At 45.6% G+C, this 22,783-nt stretch overlaps 1 protein-coding gene and 1 long non-coding RNA gene across 2 annotated transcripts; one reads left to right on the plus strand and one right to left on the minus strand.

Moving 5' to 3' along the window:
- Positions 1-2,399: 2,399 nt before the first annotated feature.
- Positions 2,400-10,602, minus strand: ubtd2 (ubiquitin domain containing 2). The gene is made up of 3 exons (XM_076161390.1): positions 10,346-10,602; positions 7,953-8,189; positions 2,400-3,950 (listed from the first exon to the last, which is right to left on the minus strand). The coding sequence occupies exons 1-3, from the start codon at positions 10,413-10,415 to the stop codon at positions 3,442-3,444; spliced, it is 816 nt and encodes a 271-aa protein (XP_076017505.1). The 5' UTR covers positions 10,416-10,602; the 3' UTR covers positions 2,400-3,441.
- LOC143009302 (uncharacterized) lies at positions 9,951-13,684 on the plus strand. The gene is made up of 3 exons (XR_012964680.1): positions 9,951-10,336; positions 10,596-10,804; positions 11,108-13,684. It is a non-coding gene; the product is annotated as an uncharacterized LOC143009302 (long non-coding RNA).
- The last annotated feature ends 9,099 nt before the right edge of the window (positions 13,685-22,783 follow it).

Raw genomic sequence — 22,783 nt, forward strand, 5'->3', positions numbered from 1 at the left:
GGGAAGGCTTACGTTACACACATGACAGTGCGTGGTGATTTCTTCTCAACAGGTACTTTGTTCTCGGGAACACGCAGAAGCGAATCAATACTCTCGGTGACGACAGCTCCATAAAGAGCAGAAAAGAGAGCGGAGTCATATTGGAGGAAGAGCAAGAGGAGAATGGAGAAGTGGATTGAGTTGCATCTGAAAAAAAAGTCACTCAGCCGGGACAATTGATCTTTTGTTTGACTGTTGTGTGTATTTGAATGAACTGATCGTGGAGGGAACACATTACACATTGGAGTTTTCCATTTCTCACAATCAAATGTTGAAATGATCGAATCACTTTTCAATTGAAAGAGAACTTCCTACTCTATAAATGATTGTCTACTTCCCTACAAACCCACAGGTCTTTCACTGAAATGTATTCACTGCACCTTTGCATTTCTAATAAATCAATGGAGCTTTTTTTAGAAGTACACACACAACATCAGTCAACGTAGCTTGGTTTGTTTCAAGATATGACTGTTGCCCCATCATAGGTAGGTTTTATGGATATGACTATGATACTGTAGGTTGGTGGGTACATTACATTACGATCATTTAGCAGACGCTTTTTATCCAAAGCGACTTACATTATTACATTACCACCCTTTGCAGAGAGGGGTGCCTTGCTCAGGGGCACCACGGCAGGGACTCGAACCAGCAACCCTCCGGTTCTTAGGCGGAAGCTCTACCCACTAAGCCACTGCCTCCCTGGTAGTGTGCACAAATTTCCCTCATTTCAACAAACCATCCCTGAGTGCATTTCACCTGTCAGAGTGAAAAGTGAACAGTGTGTCTATTTTGGGATGTGTGAACTTGAGCCTGTGGCCGTTCTCTAGGGCAGGTGTGATGCGCCGAGGGATTTCCTGCGACCCGTGTTAAGACTGCAGGGTAATTATGAGGACAGCAGGTTTAATGCCACGCTGACCTTATCTGTTGCTCTTTGCTTCCACACCGCCCGTCACTCACACACTGCAGGACCTTTCATATATGATGGCACTGAAGGGGATGGTTCACTCCTGTTTTTCCTATTAATGAATTCTCGAACTTTAAAAAAAATAAATGAGAGGTGACTGACAGATTGTTGGCAGGCAGACAGGTAGAAGTTCCTTCCTGTTCCTATCAATAGATCTTTTACCCTGCAGGGCTGCACACGTCACAGTTTATTTGTTCTCCAGCCAGGAATGCCAGTCTTACAACAGTGCTTCCTTCTAAACACAATCACCATTACGGCTCTTTCTGCCATTGGAAGGCCTCTTTGTGCTACTTAGGGAGTTTCCTCACTCTGTCTGGTAGGCGGATTAGCAGGAGGAAGCTGGAAAATAATCAAAGGAAATGGGAAGCTGCCCTGTTCCTAAGTATTCCGTGTTTTTATGAGACTTCCCTCTGATCTGTGGTGCCAAGACGAGTGGGGATTATATACGGAAAACCTATAGCAGAAGTGATTCACTGCAGTTCAGGCTCGATGTTGGCCAGCGTTTATCCTCAGAGACACTGAATTGAACCAAGCTGTTTACACGAGCTGTGTTCATTTATTATCCCGTTGACATGTAAGACTACTGAAGTGCATCCATTCCACTACACAAGCCCCTCCCTCATGTATGTAGCAGCCCCTCAAATGCTTGTATACCCTGCGGCCTGCATTCTTTACATTTCGGTGTTTTGCGACCTTCTGAATAATTCAAGACAGCTTCCTCTCCAAAGATCTTTATCATGAGGGATGTTTCTCTCATTAGTTCATGTCTATGTGAAAAACACAAGTCCCATGTGACCAAAGTCATCTCCTAGTCTGAGGCTACATCTGAATTTTGTTGAATTTATTCATCCAATTTATTCTTTTGTGGGTCATGTGCATCACATTGCCTCTTCAGCAGATCAAATTTCTTCATACATCTTCACTTTTCATTGCAAAGTTTCCAACTCATCCTGAATGTCTCTACTGACAGTAATGCATTGGTGTCTTCTACTGAATTCTTTTGTTTAATGCCAAATTTCTGGGGCCAGGCACCATTGCACCGTTGCATTTTCAGTATTGCTTAGACAGAGTAATACATGGAGCAGTCATGATGTCGTAACGGTCCCCAGTTCAGGTCCTAGCATTTCCAGGTTCTTGCTGGGAATCACTTTTTTCAGTTCTAAACCACTTTTTTTGGCAGCAATTCTGACAAAGGTTCAAAATTTGCTCCGGGAACCAGGAATTAAACCAAATCTGTGTGGAAAGAAACGCACCTAGATGTAGCAGCAGAAGATGAACCAAACAAGAAGTGAGGTCAACTACTCCTGGATGGATTATTACGTCCATCATGATGTCATACCGTTCTGATACAACACTGATAACATTCAAAGTAAACAATCACACAGAGATCCAGGAATAAAAACAATGATCAATTTAATTAAAAACAGTCTATTTCATCAAAATATGTAACTGTGTTTCTCATGGCCATTCAACATGAGCAAGCATGGATGCGCGTGTATCATGTGAACACATTCATGTGAACACATTCACTCACGAATAGGTATTCACACACTCACACACACACAGACACAGGCAGATTACTTAATGCTTATTACATGACGTTTCTGATTGTTCTGAATATGTAACCCAGCAACAGCTCGGCGAGCGGCCCAGTCTCTTCTCTTGACCGCTGCGTACCGACAAAAGGAAGGCGGCTTACCATTTACTAACGAGTAATACTGGCTGTTAGCATGCTGAGTTAATCCCCCCCAAAAATGGTGAATGGTGGCTTGTCTGGGTCGAGGGGACGATGGTGACAGAGCAACTTAAATGGTAGGTATTTATATGTGTGTGTTCACCTCCGCAGTATTTTCCAGCACTGTTCAGCCAATACTGAAGAGGAATCAAACCGTATTCAAAAGCAGATGAATGACAACAAAGAAAATCAAAAAATAAATGGACCGATTCACATTTATTTAGGAATAAGTGATTTCCCAATAGAGCCATTTTATTTTCCATGGATTGAAAATGGAACGTATAACCCTGTAGCCATTAAACAGAACCCCGGTGAGGCAGCGTCGCCAGAGAGCAGAACATGAAAGGAAACTGAAACAAGAGAAACATTCAGACAGCAGTGTTGAAAAAAACCCTTGAAAACATTATCACCCCCTGACAAAGTTCTCTTTTGTTGTTGTTTGGTTTCCATAGGAACAGTTTAAAAAGACTTCAAAAAGGTCAAAGTGTAAAACCACGAGTCTTTTCTCAAGAGTCTTTTTTTTTTGCTCCGGCTGGCAGCCAGCCTCGTCCCAAACAGAGCCCGACTGAGAAGAGAAGACAGGAGAGGAGAGGGGAGGAAAGAAGAGAAGGGATGAGGAGAGAGCAGTGCAAACCAAAAGACAGAGGTGAAGATCCACCTCTTTTCCTCCCTTCCTCCATCATCCTGCTCGTCCTGTTGAGAGCTATTCCTCTGCTTGTGCAGGCTCCTCTGACGACACAGCCACACACTCCACCGCCGTTGGCCCCGGGGCCCCTGATGAATGTCCCGGTGTTGATTCGGGTGATGGCGGCGGCTGGCTGAGGATGACCTGCACCACGTAGTCCCTGGAGATATTGAGCTGGTCCAAGCGGAGCCGGTCCGTCAATGGCCGACCTGAGAAGAACCAGCGTTGAGTGGAGGACAACACCCCTTCCTGACTTTGAAGGCGGCGCTTCATCATGCCCACTGTGTCCGTGGAGCGGACGGCCAGGCGGAGGTCTCGCCCCGTGGAGAGACGCAGCCGCAGCTGGCACTCCCCGCCTGAGCCGGGGTCGCTGCCACTCCCCGTGGATGGGTCCGCGGCCCCGGAGTCTGGATCTGAGCCGTCTGGCTCGTCGGAGCGCTCTTCGATCATGTTGACGGGAGGGGAGAGGCAGTAGACCGGCAGCTGGTAACGGTTCCCCAGTTCATCGTAACATTCAGTCAACACTCCTGAAACAACAATAAATGTAATGAATTTTAAGGGCAACAACCAAAGTCCAAACTGGTTTGTTTTCAAATTAGTTAAGTCGCTTAGTTAGTTTATTCACCAAGTTCATTCTAAAGCTATAGAACTGGTACACAACTGAGTTTTGGTCATAGAAAGAGAAGTGATCTAGGACGATTATTTGGAAGTCAAAAGGGAATCCACGTGACTTACACACAGTAAGACACGTGGATTGGCATACTTGTAAATTGTCTGTTTGAACACCATTGCTATACTTAAATAAAGGTGGTTGAAATCAGTATTTTCAATATTAAATCCCAAAAAGTCCATTAAGTGGAAGTCAAAGGCTTACATAATTTTTTTTCTTAGACCAAAGCCAAAACTCCACCTCAATGCCGCATTGAGCGGTAGAAAGCCGGAATGCAGAAACGAAAGTTGCCGACAAACACTGAAGGATTCATCAGAGAGTGAGTTTGGGACGGCGGGGGGGGTGGGGGGGGGCGCGCACCATGATTCACACACTGAGAGTATACAGAGAGTGGGAGAAAGGGAAAGTAGCACGGAGGTTAGGGGAACAGGGGGGACGCCCGGGGTGCGCTGGGGGGGATTTTAAGAGCGCTCCCGGCGCACCACAGCGCCATGTCAATACAACGTTACACACCTGAAAACTCCCATTAGCAACTGCACTGTGGTTAGGGGTCTTTTTTAAAAGGTTAGTCAATAAAGAACAATACACATTTCACAAAGACGGTCCTCTAACATCTGATGTTACCCTTCAGAATATCTCAGAAATTACAGCCATATACCTAAAACACCAGCGTGAAAAGAAACTCCCACCAGGTCAGCAGAAGCCCACCCGAGGTCTTTGAATGATTACAGCAGCTTTTCACCAATAGAGCGTTAAAAGGTTGCGGCGTGTTGTTTTATTTTTATGACTTAAAGCTAGGCCACAGAGAGTGCTGTCTGAATGTTTCCACAGGATGCTGCTGCTCTGTGGTCAAGGTGAGGACGTTAAGGCGAGAGTGAGAAATGCAGCGAGAGAGAGAGAAAGTGCAAAAACAGAGAGAATGGAATAGAGGGAGGGGGGAGGATGTGTGTGAGTGTGGGGGGGAGACAGAGAGAAAGAGCGAGACAGACTGATGAGTGTAAGAGCAGATCGAAAGAGACGAAGAGAGAGACAGAATGCCAGAGTGAAGAAGGAGATGGGAGCGGTGAAAAAAATGGAGAGTATACAGAGTAACTGTAGTAAATTAGTACTTTGTCTACACTAACTTTTTTGAACGGAGCGACAAACTCTTTGTTTACGCAAGCAAACAATTTGCGGAACGCCGAAGCGCGGCTTAACACGTAAAGGGAACATCGATATAAGCCGGCACCCTTCTGCCTGCAGGCCGTGTAACCCAGATCGCGTTCCCATTCACACCCTCGTGAAAGGCCAACGGAAGAGACGAAAGGTCACGGCGCGGATTACCGACACTTCCTTGCCACTTATGTACCGGGCTGCAGGACGACAATCAAGTCCAGGTGCTGCTCATGCGTCCCCGCGGTCGAATTCAGAGCGATTCTGACTGAACCCAAGAGAGATTTAGAGATTTAATTTTAGGATCAAAGGAAGACAATAACATTTCTTTGCAGGCCAAATATTCTGGCAAAATCCAATCCAAAGCCTCTGATGCGAAGCAGAGAGCACGACCGAGGGCTTTCATTTGTTGCAGGTGGGACGGAATCCACATTTGTGCTTCACAGACACAGCGAATCATAGGAGAAGTTCTAGAAAGGAAGGCTCAGGGAGGGGGGGGTTGGTACCATCTGCTTTAAGTAACGATCAAGAAAGAACTGCACTTGCTCTCGTCAATACTGAATACATTATTTAAAACATTCACAGTGTTTAAAAAAAAAAAACGTAAGTGGATCTCTGCTTTTACGACTCTACTAAAAGGCAGATGGAGATGAGAGGAGATAAAGAAGCGTCACCGCAAACCAACCAACTGTACGGAAAACTGAGTGATAAAGATGGAATGGAGGCATCGGTGAAACATCTGGACCAAAGTTTTGACACAAACATCCATCTCAACTTTGGTCCTAGCGACTAACAGGAGATGTACGGAGGGGAAAGGAGGATGACAAAGCCGTTTCCTGGGTCTGAAATGCGTTTCAGGGTGCGGTACTGACTACTATAAAAACGTGAAAGTGATCCGGCTGCTGCGTCCGCTGGAGTGTAACCCTGATATCAGGCCAGGGGAATCCACAGCTGCAGCTCGGCGGGATCCGATCTGACCTTGGCCAAACTGGAAAAAGGAAGCGAGCGGGACGAGACGGGACCAGACGCCGGCTGTGTTCAAGCGCGAGGACAAACTCGGGAGCTATCAGCCGCGGATTCCGCTTCCTAATCTGTTCAGCTGGAGGTTTTGGGGACTTTCGAGAGTTCACGGTTTTAGTTTCCCAGCTTTTTTCGAGCAGAGGAGTGAAAAACATCTGCGGAGAAGTATGAGAAAAGTGCCGCTGCCAGCTTACTGCTCCCCGTCTGGCTGATCAATATGAAATCGATTGATAAACAGGAACTATAAGGCGGTGCCAGTAAGACGCTGCTAACCACCGCGCTATTTACTGACATGGAAACAGATCTGTGATACAGCGCCAGTGTGAATTATGAAGAGAAGAGATGTCCTTCACAGACACAAACCCAGATGTCTAGTTGAACATCTCCAGAACACAAACGTGAATACTGAGGTCGAACAGATGACAGACAAAGTGTACGACGCACGCCCACCAGACGGACACACAAGTGGCTGATAGTTACTGTGTGTAGCTGCTGCACATCCTGAATCGAATCCCTGTCTCTGTGAACGCCCCCGAGTGTGTGTGTGTGTGTGTGCACACTATGTTTGGACTACTCCTTTAAAACCGTGAGACAGAGAGTTTGTGATTGCGAGGAATGTAATCCACAATCACTACAGAGGGAATTGTTTTATATAAGAAAGCAAAAAGGCACCCAAACACACACGTACACAAGTACGTGGCGCTCTTCACTTCCTGTTTTACAAACTCCCAACATCAGATGATAGTTACTGAAAGGCTTGCGTAACACTTCCTGGGAACAGATTACCATCTTGTTTAGACCCTCTAAACTGTCTGCGTCAAACCTTTTATCCCAGAGATTTCCTACGGTATTTATTTGGCAGTTGGAGTTTTACTGAATAACTCTTGTTTGCTTGTTTTGTGGCGTTTGGATGCAAAGGGCGGAGGACTCAAGAGGGCAGAGGAGTGTTCCAGCCTGGCAAAGCCGCCTGACAAATGCTTTGCTTTGCTACTTGTGGTCTGGCAGAGCTTTGGGATGAATCACTGTGAGGCCGATGCCATTTAGGCGGCACATTACTGCAGATGTCTGACAGTTCTCTCATTCAGACACTGACATGAAGCCTTTCTACACCCGAGCGGATAAATGCAACGCCGCTCCCTTGCCGACTGTTCTGCCCGACATCCATCTACCAAAATATCCAGAACTAAACTGCCCGTGCTTCACTTTCGGCCTGCAGACGAAATCAAAACTGCAACACACATACAGCGATTACAATCCGAGCTGCAGTTACTTTCTTTCCCTGAATATTAGTTGTGTGGAAGTATTTCAAACTCCTGACTGCATTAGATGGATTGGGGAGCTTTGTTGATACCAGTTTGCTATGTTGGACTAACGTGCAAATGATTGCGTGTGCTGACTGACATTAAAATGCTCTCTTGTGGCCGTTGGCATCTTTCTCTTGCATTTGCTTTGTTTCTGTTTCCGTCAAAATGAAATCCAATGACCCACTTAAAGGAGGAACCACAGATACGATGACCATAAAGACATAAATGATGCACTAGACGGGCAGCGGCCAAGAGGAAGAAGAAACGTGAGGCCGCTGCCGCCGCCACCGCCAGACACACACTTTGCAAACAGCAGATATTCCGAGAAGCAAAGAGGAAAAACTGCCGCTTCTGGAGTTGCTGTGCGTGGACATGTGCATTACCGTGTGGCAGTGTGATGCTGGCGCCATCGAGGATGGCCTGGGCCAGCAGGTGGTCGCTGCTCTCAAAGGCGCTGGCCGCAGCCCGCAACGCATCCCAGATCTCCTTCCGGCCCTCGAACGCTGGCGCCGTGTCCCAGAACTCATCTCTCTTGCTGCGCAGCTGGCCTTCAGTCATCGGGTAGTCACTTTTCCATTTAGGCCGCTCTCTCTTCAGGGGCTGGTTACGCCCTAGAGCCACTGGGAGGGAGGAGAGAGGGGAAATGATGGAGGGATGGAGAGAAAAGGAGCAGGAGAGACATAGGGAAGGGTGAGAAATGAGGAATGGCCCAGAGAGACACACAGGAGGGAATAGAGTTAAAAGGACGAGGGTGGTTTATGTAGAAGAAAAGATGGGGATAGGAAGAGGGCAAGAGAGGGGGATGAGATGCAAAGAGAAGTCAGGCTTCATCAGAAACAGGTTTTCCAAATTGCTGTCGTAGGTCAGATGACAGTTTACACATGAAGCCTATATGACCACAACTGTATAGGCAACACACACACACACACACACACACACACACACTAAGCAGAAATTAAGTTGGAATCACCTTATCACTACACCCAGTTAGAAGGCTGAGGTTATACTACATATCAAGGCTCCATCTGCAGCAGAATGGCCGCTGAACAACACCATCTGGATTCCTACTGAAGGGGATGACAGGTACAGGGCCTCTGTGTGTGTGTGTGTGTGTGTGTGTGTGTGTGTGTGTGTTCGTGTGTGCGCGCGTGCTCAGGTGTGTACAAAACACAGGAGAGGAGAGTCGAGTCGACCAAGGTGTTAGGTTACAGCCTCTAAGTCCGTACACATGTAGTCCAATGATCACGTAACAGTCTGATAACACACACTTTCAACTCAATGGAGGTATTAAACAAGTCCATTTGTTCTTTTCCTTTTGTCCACAACATCAGAATCTCCCTATTTATCCACAATTATACGCTGTTCAAATGTATTACGACGGCTGCTCGAGTGAAAGCAGTTTCATTCATGTTGCGCCCTCGTTCCAATAACCTTGTCTCTGTTGTCGTCATGGCGCGGTGTCCAGTAACAGCTGCTTGTCTACCCCTGTTTTGACACTGCGCGATCTCACTCTACAACTGCTGCTACACACTCCCGAGGCCTGTGTGTGTGTGTGTGATATCTGCACAGGTAGACAGCCTGGTGCACGGGTAAAACAGCCCCTAAGGACAACTCCTTTCGTCTCTATCTCCATTTAGACCCGATAACCAGAAGACATCAGTATCTAGTAACAAACCCTGCCAAGCAAAGTTACGCTTATTAATTCAAACCTCTGAATATTGAGTTAATAATCAACACTTTGGCAGAGTTCATGTTACACTGCAGTTGAACCAGAGTCTCCCAGGGACCCACAACCTCTTACAGTTGATGCTTGATATCAATCTTCCTCTCGCCAAGCAACAAAACACGGCAGCTCCAGTCGCCATGACGAACTGGAACTCTGAACAGTGAGACATTTAATGCATCACTGTTTATTTCACAATTAAAGTAATCGATTCCAGGAGGGTTCCGCCTACTTCATCCTAATTGCCCACAGACATCTGGAGCGGCCCTCTTTGTCTTTCACATTCTCCAAAATCAAACTCCTATCAGCTGGAGGAGAGATGACGTCAGTGCTCAATCAATGGAAGGTTCCTATCAAGATGTCATGAGGATTTGACTTTAAGTTGCATCCTGGCAGTTTTGTTTACATTGCAGTGTGTCTCCTACTGATCAAAGCCCTGTGACCATCTCCTCCATTATTAAACCACCGCTCAGGATTCTTGGTCCTTCGCCATAACTTAACCTTTCCAAGCTGTTTTGAACAACTTTGCATCATCGCTCCAACTGTTCCCAGCGCCGCTAACGCACGCAAACAAGGAATTAAAAAAACCCCGCAAAGCGTAACAACATAAATGCAGTAAAGCAAAGAGTAAGTTTAAAGTAGTGGGTTCGTTTTGAAATCAGGCTGCATCACTCGCGTTGTGCCTAATTGCGCCTGTGACCCATATTTGTGCAGAAAGCTAATAGGCTAGCCGGGCTACATTTAGCCGCTTAGCTCCGCCAAAGAACAAAGGGAGGAATCGTCGCTCCGCACGTATTTCTGCTCGCAAAGTAGCGGACTGACACGGCGTCGTCTCCCCGCTTCGAGGCCCGCGGTTGAGGGGCCACGGAGCGGGGAGGGTGGTGGGGGCGAGAGGAGTAAAGGCTGCCGCGTCCGTGCCCAGCGTCTGTCTCCGGCTCGGAGAAAAGAGGGAGAGAGACCTCCGGGGGCAGCGTGCAGAAACCCCCCACAAGAAGCCGATCACAAGCAACCCACCGCCGGCACGAACACACACGCCCCGGGAAAGTAAGTTACCTCCAGTGCCGTCAGAGTTCTCGTTCAGGCTGCCAGAAGAGTCGTGGTGGCTCCCGACACAGCCACCCATGGATGTTTCGGCAGAGCAGCCCGGGCTAGGTAGCTCACCCCCCGGCCCACAGCTAGAGCTACAGCTACTAGCCCCTCTGACTCTCTCTCACTCTCTCTCTATCTCTCCCTCGGTTGTCACTTCCCCCCTCCCCTTCCCTTCCCTTCCCTGACTTCCTCCCCTCTTCCTCTCCCCCCTCAGCGTCGGCGGAGCGCAGCGGGCATCGTCTTCGTCGGCGGGGACGGTTGAGCAGAGAGAGAGAGCGGCTCACATCACCACAAGGTGACCGAGGGAGAGGCGAGGAAGAGGGGGAGAGAGGTGGTGGGAAGGAAGGGAGGAATGAAGGAAAGAGGAGGACAGGGAGGCAGAGCGGAGCAGCGCAGGACGCACGCAGACCCCCGGTGATGATGGTGCGTTTGAACGTTACACACGCCAATGCTGTGCTCCATGTGTTGCGTTTAAGTGACACAGCTCTTTGTTGTCCTTAACAGACACATTATGTTCAAATGATCGATTCTTCATTGCATGCAAAGGGGCCCCACAGCAGACCCCCTGTTGTTAGTGCTGCTTTAATCGCATGTAATTGTTCTATTCTGTTAGCTATTCTTCATGCAGCAGACAAAGCAACTCTACAATTTAACACCTTTTTCTTGGTTCTTCTCTGTTGAAGCTTTCCGACATGAAGACTTAAGTCAGCTTTTCATCCTCTGCAGGTTCTCTTGACCACCTCTTATTTGTGACAGTTCATCGTGGATGGAGAGTACCACTGGATGTTTTGATCAGATCAGTGCATCTCTGCACATAGGCCTCTTCGGGGACAAAGTCATCCCTGAGCTGGTCCCAGAGTCTTTCAAATAGCTCCTCAGGCTCTGAGGGCTGTCAGGGGTGGAGGATGATGGCAAAGGTTTCTCTGACCTTTCTTGAGGATGTGTAGCTTGAGACATCAAGCATAGCAGCAATCCACTCACCTGAACTTTCCTGTTTGAAAGCCTTAGTGCTCTCGTACATCTTAAGGTCCTCACAGCTCTATGGGCCCTCTTCAAATACAACCCCTCTCCAGGGACAACTGACACTTTGCACATCTTTACCTGACCTACCTCGGTTTGCTCGAGTCAATCTCTGCCGCGTTGCACTGCGGCTTCCTGACAGTGATGGTTGCTTCCTCTTTGGCATGATGCAAATGATCTATCTTTGGAAAGGAATGTGGCTTGTTTTTTTTCCCACTTGCGCTGAAAGTAGTGCATTCTGGGGTTGCTTGGGTTGCTGTATTCGTGTCAGCTATGACATCAACCGTGACGTCATCATGACCATAATGACCTCATGGTTGTAGTCAACAGGGAGGGTGCAAAATAATCAATTTATTAAATAATAAACATTGTGGGCGGGTGTTAGGCTGGTTCCATCCATGTCTCCTGCTAATTTAGTCATGCAAATACCAAATGAAACTAATTTAGCATCTTATGCAAATGCCGGACCCCTGAACTAATCTTTGTGACGAGGTTGGAGGTGATTGGAAGCCTGTGACCTGAGCTTTTTCGTTGAAAGTCTTGCCCACCCCTGATATGAGCCTGTAACAACTTCAAATAGAATCTCTCCCTGGACAACTGATTCCATGTTCATCTTACATTTACATTTAATCAATTGGCTTTTATCCAGAGCAACATACATATGAGATTTGGATACAACACAAGCCAATAGAAATCAAACACAATCTCTCTCCAGGGACAACTGACATGTTGCACTTCCATACCTGAATTTCCTGCAGCTTCGCTCAAACGAGTCGATCTCAGACGCCTTTCAGTGCGGCTCACAAACACTCGCTTCTCCTTGGGCATGATGCAAATGGTTTGTATCTTTGGAAATGAACTTGGCTTTTTGTTTGCTTGAGATATCTTCAACCTGTGTTCTCTAAATATATGTGATCAAGGGTTGAATAGGTGGTTATATTCATGTCAGCTGTGACATCATTTATGATGTCGTGATGGGGTTTGCAAGGTTCCAGCTACGTCTTCACTACTATAAGTTTGTAATGCAAACGAAACAGCTAATTTCATGTAAATGGAATAAAGCACCTACGCTAACGCCGGACCCCTGAACAATGTTTTTATCAGGTTTAAAAGGCTGTTGTAGGAATAGTGATAGTTCCAACACATTTCATTCTATATAGAACTCAATCCAATGTTCCAGAGACTGCAAACAGCAATTAAAGGGACAAAACCCCCCCACCAAATTTCACATAAAACCTGAGATGCAATGTATATAAACCAGGAGGAATTTATTTTTCCATATTGACACAGAATATCCGTAATTTAAAAGCATGTCGGCGAGCCTGAGACGGGTTGTTACAGGCTGCAGAAGCCCTGGCAGCACAAGCAGAGCTATTAAAGTGTTAAATGTAGCTGCTGGAACAGCCTAAAGGTTTCTGTGTGTATGTTTGTAAGGGGAGAGTATTTCTGATATGTAATCCTGAGCCAGAAGTAATCTATAAAATATTTAAATTAGTCCTGAAACAAGCAGGCGGCCTGTATGGGCAGGGTGGAGAATTACGAGTTGAGTAGGACGATGCAGACTCAAGCAGTGAAACACACTTAAACCACTCTATTGTATTCTATCCTATTCTATCCTATTCTTTCTGCCTACTTTGTCTGTCTCTCTGTGCTCGTCGTAGCAGCACGCCGTCTATTTTTGCTGCCAAACGCTGCAATGTTATACCGAACGAAAAGCCTCCTGCCTGGTCGCTATCTTTAGGACTGTCCTGAAGAGACTTGAGTGCAATCTGACACACTGTTACACACACACACACACACACACACACACACACACACACACACACACACACACACACACACACACACACACACACACACACACACACACACACACACACACACACACACACACACACACACGTGTTAATGCGCACTCTGTGTCACACACATACACAGCAGCAAGGGGATAGCGAGGATCATTTTACCACACTACTGTCTGGAATTACAATGATTTGGCCCAGCGAGGAGCCAAAAGAAGATACAGTACATACAGAAATGCACCGTCAAAGCATTATGCATGATGTAATGTGATGTAATAAGTTACTGGCATATACTTTATAGCAGAGTTGATAAATGGAGTTTCTGCACAATACCCTTAGGAAAAAGGGATTGTGACAATTTACAATATCGGTCTGGTTTTGTGTTTAAAAATCACAATTGTCACCATTTTTCAGAAGTCACTGTAAGCTGTAAAATGTTACCCAGGATTTTGTCTTAAAGGGGCATGGAAAGTGTGATGAGGTCATTTCTGAGCGCTACAGTCACATCTAGTGCTGTTTGTATTCAACAGAAAAATGAAATGACACATAGTATTGAAAATAAAATAGTTTGTTTTTGTCTATCACAAAGTCGGATTGTAGTAAAAGCCCATTATCACCAGAGAGACCTGTGGTTATCGGTGACAGTCTGAAAACAGAGCTATTGATGTTTTCAAAGGATGAATCTGGGCTGAGACATCTTCTTCATAGAGATGTAAGATGTGAGTATTTTGATTGAATATTTTTCTGATTCAACCACCTGGATACAGCTGCTTAACTCTCTTAATTCAAGAGTATAAAGCACTTCATCACCACCTCATCAGATTCGTTGATGCAGCACATTTTCCTGCCCTATGATGCGTTTGAGTGATGAGCCTTTGACTTGTTAATTATGGTCAGTGGAGTTCATATTTGCTGTAACCGGGAGTAGCGATAATAGGTGTCGCTCTGTGTTGGTGCGCGGTTCAGCCAGTAGATGGTGCTGGAGAACGAGCAGCAGACTCAGGAACCTTGATGAGACCAAACTTGCATATCTGGAACATTTGACATCACTTACATGAGCGTAAGCGAGTCATTAAAAGAGATGAATCCATTTTGTTGTGCCTATGTTTGCAGGTCACCACACGGAGCTCATCTCTGCGGCAGTTTCGGTTCTCGCCAACCACTGACACATACATTACATTACGATCATTTGGCAGATACTTTTATCCAAAGCGACTTACATTACATTACCACCAAGCGGAAGCTCTACCCACTGAGCTACTGCCTCACGACACAAATTAAGTTCAGCTGCACCCTGACACACCTGCAGGCTTTCTGTTCTCGGGCGGAGACAAGACAAAGGTTTTTGCTTTCCATCACACTTTTTGGTGTCAATCTAGCATTTCTCTTTATCTCCACGTCTGCAGCATCCTTCGCTACCTACACACTTTCCTTCCCTCCGTCCCTGTCACACCGAGGCAGACACGAGGGGTTAATAGGTTTGCAATTGAAATATTCTTAAATGTCTGACCCAAAGTCTGCAGCCTCACATCTGCCCGGTTATCCATCTGTGCCCGTTCCAATTGTCTGGCTGTTTGAAGATCTTCAACAGCACCATCTGTGTGGAAGATAGGGCTGATAGTGGTTCCATTGATTTGCTGTTATCTGTCAGGCTCTATGCTCCTGGTTCAAACCACACACACACACACACACACACACACACACACACACACACACACACACACACACACACACACACACACACACACACACACACACACACACACACACACCGTATTTGATGGTGAGTGGCATGATCGTGCTGCTCTGAGCTTTTAAACTAGTTTACATCCAGCTGTGTGTGAAGGAGGCTGACAGACTGGACACAGCTGATTGTCCTTTCATTGATTTGCTATTACTTCCCTTGTCAGAGTCGACTGCAATCCCCCGCCGCTTCCTCCCCACCACCACCACCTTGACAACAAAGAGTAGTAATGGAGAGAGGGGGATAGGAAAGTGGGAAAGAGAGACAAAGTGAAGAAGCGGAAGAGGCAGACATGAAGAAAATCAGGTCAAATTAATCCTGAGGACAAATTAGAGGGTAACTCCTATCTTATTATCTTTTCTCTTTGACTTGTCAAGACCGTTTTACACTTCAGTGATGAGATGCGATCAGCTGCATAAAACTTAAATCAAACGGACTGAGGGAGAGAGTTGGAGGCAGCAGAAATCCGTCTTCTGAGCATTTCTGGCTCCATGCTGAAAGGTTCATCACAACAGCTGTAAAGTACGTTGGCGTTCTTGCTAAGAGACAAATTCCAGGTTGCATCCCAACGTTACACTGCTGCTTAGCGTCTGAGAGGCGTCTGAAAGGCTGATTGACTGATCTGAAGGTTCATTATTCTCTGGTTTTGAAACAATATATGGACAAAATATGCAAAACTGTGTATGAAGCCAAACCAACTCATAATGTTTTCACTTCAGTGTGAGCAGTTACGCACTGTTGGAACCCCAGATGTGTCCAACCTCTGTTCAGGATCATCGTGGATGCTGCAGATGTTTGTCTCCCTGGTTTGAAACAATCAATTCATCTGTATCGGATTAGCACATCTGGATTTTTGGGAACACTCTCCAGTAATTCCTCACAGATTTGTCCCGTCATGGTAACACCTCCTCATATCAAAGAATAGCCACCCCAGTTTTCAGTGGGATTCAAACCTCGGCACAGACTCAAGGCCCTTCCACATTCTTGCTCAGAGGCCAAGCCGCTGCTGAATGCTTTGCATGTTGAGGTCACTGCTCAGAACATAAATTGCGCCTCAGTGTAAGCTGTTTGGCATTCTGAAGCAGGTTCTCCTCAAGAACTGTCCTACATGTGGCTTTATTTATTGTTCTCTCCTCTCTACAGCTGAGAGCGCCCACACACTTCTTCGCCGCGTGTCAAGTGCCCTCTTTCTCATGTAAAGAACCTTATCTGCAAAATCCTACAAGTATAAACAACAAGCACCCTTTTTGTTCATATAACGTATTGACTCTGTGTTTAACAAGTTGGAGCCCCTCCACTTTACGTCCATCCTCCCTGGCCGTCATCTTTTTCATCATCATTCCATCCAGTGTTGCCTCAAGAACACAAACACTTGGTGCTGAAGTTTATTCCACAGCGATGTCGTAAAAAGGTTAATTTCAGGCAATAACACAAACGTCCATTTTGGAGATGTCACTTTTACAACAAACCATGAATCCTGTGCTGGTGTAATTGCAGTTTGGATGAGAGGTGTGTGTGTGTGTGTGTGTGTGTGTGTGTGTGTGTGTGTGTGTGTGTGTGTGTGTGTGTGTGTGTGTGTGTGTGTGTGTGTGTGTTCTGCTTTGAGTCAGAGAAAAAGACAAAGAGAGAGATGTTCAATGACGGTTGAATCGACCTCTTCTTACTAATTTTGGGCATTACTGCGGCGGCACTGGTGGCTTCGTATATTTTATCATTCCATTACACACACACACACACACACACACACACACACACACACACACACACACACACACACACACACACACACACACACACACACACACACACACACAGACAATCCCACAAGTAGTGCCAATCTATCATGTCAAACCTCTGTCATGTGTATATTCATGTGTACGTGTCTGCACTTTCTAACAGCGCCTCCATCCGTATGCTTTTGTAAACACGGCTAATTCCTTTATTGATGTGAACCTTTACATTGAATTCTTTGCCCTGTATGTACATCCTCACTCACGCCTAACATCACTCTCGCTGCATAACCTCACCGGCCTGGTGTGTATCAAAGTGTATCAAAGACTGAACTCGGCACGTATCGCACTAACCTCAACGCCATCAGATTTATGCCCACTTACGTCTGAACCAAAGAGGTCAGAACATCCAAACACCAAACCTGCTCAAGAACAAAGTTGCTCCTTTGAATAAAGAACAAAGGAATCCATCTTTTATTTTCACACAGAAACTTGGGTTTTTGTTTCAGTGCTGTCTCAGAGTTTTTGATTTATATAAATTCTTAATGTGTTATGGATAAGAACATTTTTTACTGTTTTGAATTGGACTGTCAGAGTAAAAGTATTATTGCCAATTGACATCATGGTTTTAACTTTGTTAGTTTGATGACTTCACTGTTATAAGTTGGATGACATCACTATTTTTTGTCAGCTTTATAGTCTGACACAAACTAGTTTCAGGCTACGTAAGACTTTGTAATTTTGTCTTTTCTAATTCAACATTTAAAAGAAAGTTACCGACTCTGACATCTATGCTGAAGAGAGAGCAAGACATGCCATTACAGGCTTTCGTTTTCATTAAGGATCTATAAAAATATAGAACCCTTTATTATGCTGTAGGCAATAAATTGATTACTTTCAGCAATTACCGCAATGTGGCTGAAAACAGTGTGAACCCAAAGTCACACTAACAGAACCACTAAACAGACTTATTTGATTTGAAATCAGTTCATTCAGGCACATCTTATTGTATGTATTCAGCCCAATAAGATACCTCCACTTTTCCTCATGCTGCAATTATGCAACTCATACATCAGGGAGCAGTGGAATCCCTTTAATATTGAGTGCAAAGTGGCTGATTTACGTCTTCTCTCCTTTGATGAACGTGATCATGAAATAGCTTAAATCTGATGTTTTGTTGAACAGACCTTGTAATATGGATCCAGTTGCAACAGAGACTTTAGAGTTAATCAGCAGCAATAAGAAGAGATGGCATTCAGTGTAATATCGACCATGATTGGTAATATTTGACAGCTTGATGAATCTGAGAGGAGCAATGTTTCATTATCTCTGCTCTGCAATAACTTGGACATGAAATAAAAAGGCAGGAAATTAGACTGCGAGCATAAAAGATCGAAGTCAAAGCCGCGTAGTTGTGACCCCGGTGCACTGATAGGATATTAACAGGTGCAGAGAGAGGAGAGGAGAGGAGAGGGGAGGGGAGGAAGGTAGGTAGAGGAGAAGAGAGAAGAGGAAAAGAGAACAGGGTAGAGGAGAGGAGAGGTAGAGTCCCTTTTTATTCATCCATGTATGTTTTGCCACAATCTCTCTCTCTCTCTCGCTCTCGCTCTCGCTCTCGCTCTCTCTCTCTCTCTCTCTCTCTCTCTCTCTCTCTCTCTCCACAAGCGCATAAGTGCAGTGTCTTGGTGGTGGAAAAAATTCTGCAGGCTTTGGCAGAGCTTAAAGAGCAATTAGCAGCAAAATGAAACAAACCAGCGGCGCCTCCTGTTTGACAGAGGAGGGATTAAAGAGGCGTAAACATTTTCACCAACGGATGGCTTGCGATAAGACCAACTGAAGCCCCAGTGTTGCATTTTCTGTGTGTGCTTTTTAAAGATCTGATTCCGCTCACAACTCAGTATGTTGCCCACAGGACAGGATTTAAGTGCTTTTACTTCTCTCCCTGCATGTGATGTGTGTTAGTACTGGATTATCTTCACACATCACAGAATTTACAAAGGGTGCCTGGATTGTTTTCATGTTTTGTCCAGATTTTTCAAAGGCGATATGATTCAAATGAAGTCGGTGCCAGCGTCGCCTCCTGACGCCTCCTGGCACGATTGGATAACAGAAGTCACGATGAAACGATTAGAGCGACGGCAGCCTGGGATGTGAGCTGTGAAAGTGTGTGAGAGTCTCTTCTCTTTGTCAGCTCGGCACTGGTCTGCCTGTGAAGACAGGGTGTGTGAGCGACGACCCAATCCTCATCTAATTAAATCTAATCGGCTTTGATTTAATGCCAGTCAGCTGTAATACGCAGTGATTGGATTTATGAGAGTGGTGATCCATATCTGAGGTGTATCCACCAGTCACCACTTCGGTTACGCTGCCATCAAATCAATTGGAAGCCATAAGCAACTGTTTCCTGTGTTCAAAGTGGTACCTAAAGAACTGGTGGTCATGGTCTGTTGGGGCTTTTAATCTCAGACTTAACCTCAGGTATCAAAGATTAAAGATCATGAAGATTAAATTGAAGGTTTTTTAATTTGCTGTGCGTGCCTGAAGGGGCTGGTGCCCCCTCAGTATGACTGCATACGACGGCCCTGGGTCAGATGGCTCACGGACCAGACTCACCATGTGGGACATAAAAACACAGCAAGACAATCAAGAATATTTACCCTCCTGAGTGTCCCATGAACTCTACTATGAACACACACACACACACACACACACACACACACACACACACACACACACACACACACACACACACAGACGCTGTCACTCACATACACAACCTGCCTGGGCTACAACCAGTCTTGCACTCATAGACATCACAAACACATCTACACACATACATTACGTGACAATATCCACATACAGTATATACATGCACACACACACACACACTAACACACACACAGCATGTTGGTTAGGCTGCCCAGGAAGCTGCTGTGATGCCATATGTTAACATGTTGGCAGCGGAACAAGTTTTGGTAAATGAGCTGCAAAGCTTTTAGAAGCTGCTAACACTCCACTACTGCAGCCTCATTTTAGCACACTGAGGCCTGAGCATACATATGTATTCACACGCAGTCACACACTCACACGCAGAGGGAAAGAGAGAGAGAGAGAGAGAGAGAGAGAGAGAGTGAGAGGTCACTGTGTTCTTAAACACTGTTCCAACCACAAATGTGTGACAGGAAGTGCCACGATATATGCACGATATTTGCACACGATGTCAAACACTTCCAAACTTATCTTCATTTATTTGACTTTGACCTCTACAAAAAGATTAACAACTACTACTACAAAACAGAAAGTAAAGTAAATAAAAGGAACATGCATGGATCAATAGGACGAGTACAAATATGACCACAACAAAATCTATCATAGAAAATAAAATGGATCATGTTCCACGTTCCCTTTACGCTCCAATCAGACTGCAAACCCACCAATCACCACGGTAACTAACGCGGTGAGTTCATACCAAATATCACGTAATGCTCCAACTTACAAAAAAACATACTCAGTGACCTGTGCTTCCTATGCTGTAGCACTTCCGGTCACACTATGTGGATACAGGCTCTTCCAATTGGCCCGCAGATGGCACTCACTTTTGTGTGTTTTTGTCCTTTGTCGCTAATTTCAGAGTCTTATTTTAGTATAGTGCACGGCAGAGTGGCTCCCAGACGCCTCCATCAAAACACCCAGGGACACACCCACAGACACACACACTCACACTCATATATCTCTTGGAACTTGAGCTTAAAATGACTCAAGAAAACAAAATAGGACTCTCGGCTCTGCCAAACTCTTGGACTTTGCTGTGTTTAGCGGTAGTGAAACTGGAGCTCTGTGTTTGATTGTGGGATGAGCTGAAACTTTAATGTGACCTGCATATGATCTGCAGCTCCGATTCACACTGACACACACTGATCACAGTCTCCATATTTAGAGACGGAAACAACGCGACTGGGGATAGAATGACTATACTGCACTGGGTGTCACTTTGTTTAGGTTCTGCTGAGGAATCATGTGACATCCTGCACATTTACGCGTGGTGAGCGCTCTGCGGTACTTGTTTCTGCATCCTGTTTGAGTGTATAGAACTTTTCTGACGATGAGTTTGAAGGACACACACACACAGAGTATCTGACGGCTCTCTCTGTCTCTCTCAGGAGAAAGCAGGAGATGCAGGGTCAGCTATAATTCAGACAGCGACACAATCTCGAACTCCAGGAAACCTCGGCGGTCATAAGATGCACTCAGTGCTCACACACACACACACACACACCCTCGGGACACTGTATCTGCGCAGGATCTAAACATTCACTCTGAGATGGAAATACGAAGGTGAATATAGTATGTGTGTTTGCCTGCATTATGTGTATGATGTACATATGTGAATCTCTAAATACACATTCATATTGAAGTCCTACATCCAGCCCTGTTCACACTCACACCCGCCTGAGATAAAGCTCATAGTCTCTGCTTTGATCTGCAGGGATTACATTCTATCCATCTGTCAACAGGGGTGTGTGTACATGTGTGTTTGTGCCCTCTTGTTAATATGCATGTAAACAATGTGTAAGTGTGCGTGTGTGTGTGTGTGAGTCTTTATGAGTTGACAGCGCTACCGTACCAGATAACACCTCATAACAGGATAAAACACAGACACGCCCGGACAAACGTTTGACAGCCCAGTCAGATGTTAGAGAGGAAGGTGACAGGATGCAGGATGCAAAATATTTACACTTCCCAGTCCAGCCTCCTTCAATCATTTAAAAATATCACATCATGCAAAAATGCTCTTTCCATGAATACCAGCCAAGCTTTGAGGAGGCACAAGAGAGGAGAACAGAGGGAGAGAAAACGGGGGAACGGAGAGACTGGAGGAGAACATGTCTGGTTTTAATATGAGTGTTGGGCCTCATCATCCCTGTAGAGCAACAGAACAGCTTTCATAACACAACCAGAAGAAGAGATAAAAGAGTTCATTATCAAAGGCTTTACCCAGTATTAATTGAAAAAAAAACAATTGGTCTTAATCATAACATGGAGACACAAGGGGGAAAAGAGACTTTCACATGGTTCCTCCGCACCGCCGATGTGTTTCCACTGCGGACACTAACATGCAGCGCACAAACTCGCAGGACAATGATCCTGATTGTTTTTAAAGTGCTACTGTAGTGCCCTGTGGAAAAATATCTGAACATGATGAATGACATTTACACAAGCGCTGTGAAGAAAGGAAGCACTGTTCATGCGCGAGGATGTGATGTATTTACCTACACTGTGTTTGTGTTTGCAAATATGCAAATACACAAGCAGATATATGAACATGCACACATTTGTTTCCTCTGTGGATAGTTAGGTTAGTGTATATATGTGTGTGTTGAGACAGTATAGCTGATTGTGTTTCCTCAGTAGCGAATGGCAGCTGCTGTGACCGCTTGCACCTGTTGCTGCTTATCACGGCCACACACACACACAAACACACACATTCACACACTAGCTGAGGCTTCAGGAATAACTGGATGACTGGATTTGCACAAAAAGCCTCTCTCTAATCGTAGACAAAAACGCTACAGGTCCTGTGTGATCACATTTCTTAAACTCCTTGCGTTCGTCGACAAAGAGCCTTTTGAGGCAAAGTACCTCAGAGTTTATAAGCATCAGATTTATGGAAATTTCGTTGACGCCTTTTTCGGGAGACTTTTTAAATGAGCGCTCTGTTTGCTCGACAGCGTCCATAACTAATGAGGCATCCCGTCGACTGTCACAAGTTAGCCAACTGGCGCGGTGCCAAATAACCCGAGTTCAGTATGTCCAGCGGGTGCCAACGCCCGGATATTATATATAAATAAGACTGATATGTTTGTGTTTCGTGTGCAGGAGGCGACAGTCAGACAAAACGGTCGGATCGATTACATAACTTACATAACAGACACTGCGGGTAAACAAAGACAAAGCAGTGCGGCGGTATATGGGCTGAAAAGTTGCAGCGGCTTCAGTAAATCACGCTGGATTTACTAACGGTGTCTAATCAGCCGAACGCGAGTGTGTCTGAGAGGTCAGACGCGCTCGTTTAGCTGCTCAGACTGACAAAGACGCCAGACAGCCG

Source organism: Genypterus blacodes, unplaced genomic scaffold, assembly GCF_046128005.1.
Source record: "Genypterus blacodes isolate CSIRO-AG114 ecotype Tasmania unplaced genomic scaffold, CSIRO-AGI_Gbla_v1 ptg000111l_1, whole genome shotgun sequence".
In the NCBI taxonomy this organism is placed as follows: domain Eukaryota; kingdom Metazoa; phylum Chordata; class Actinopteri; order Ophidiiformes; family Ophidiidae; genus Genypterus; species Genypterus blacodes.

What these genes read in the sequence shown, in the direction of transcription:
- ubtd2 (XM_076161390.1), bottom strand. Translation starts at nt 10,415, where the DNA reads ATGGGTGGCTGTGTCGGGAGCCACCACGACTCTTCTGGCAGCCTGAAC. An exon ending in GAACTCTGACGGCACTGGAG is followed by an intron (nt 8,190 to 10,345) that starts GTAACTTACTTT and finishes CCTCCCTCCCAG; the next exon opens with TGGCTCTAGGGCGTAACCAG. An exon ending in CAGCATCACACTGCCACACG is followed by an intron (nt 3,951 to 7,952) that starts GTAATGCACATG and finishes TTGTTGTTTCAG; the next exon opens with GAGTGTTGACTGAATGTTAC.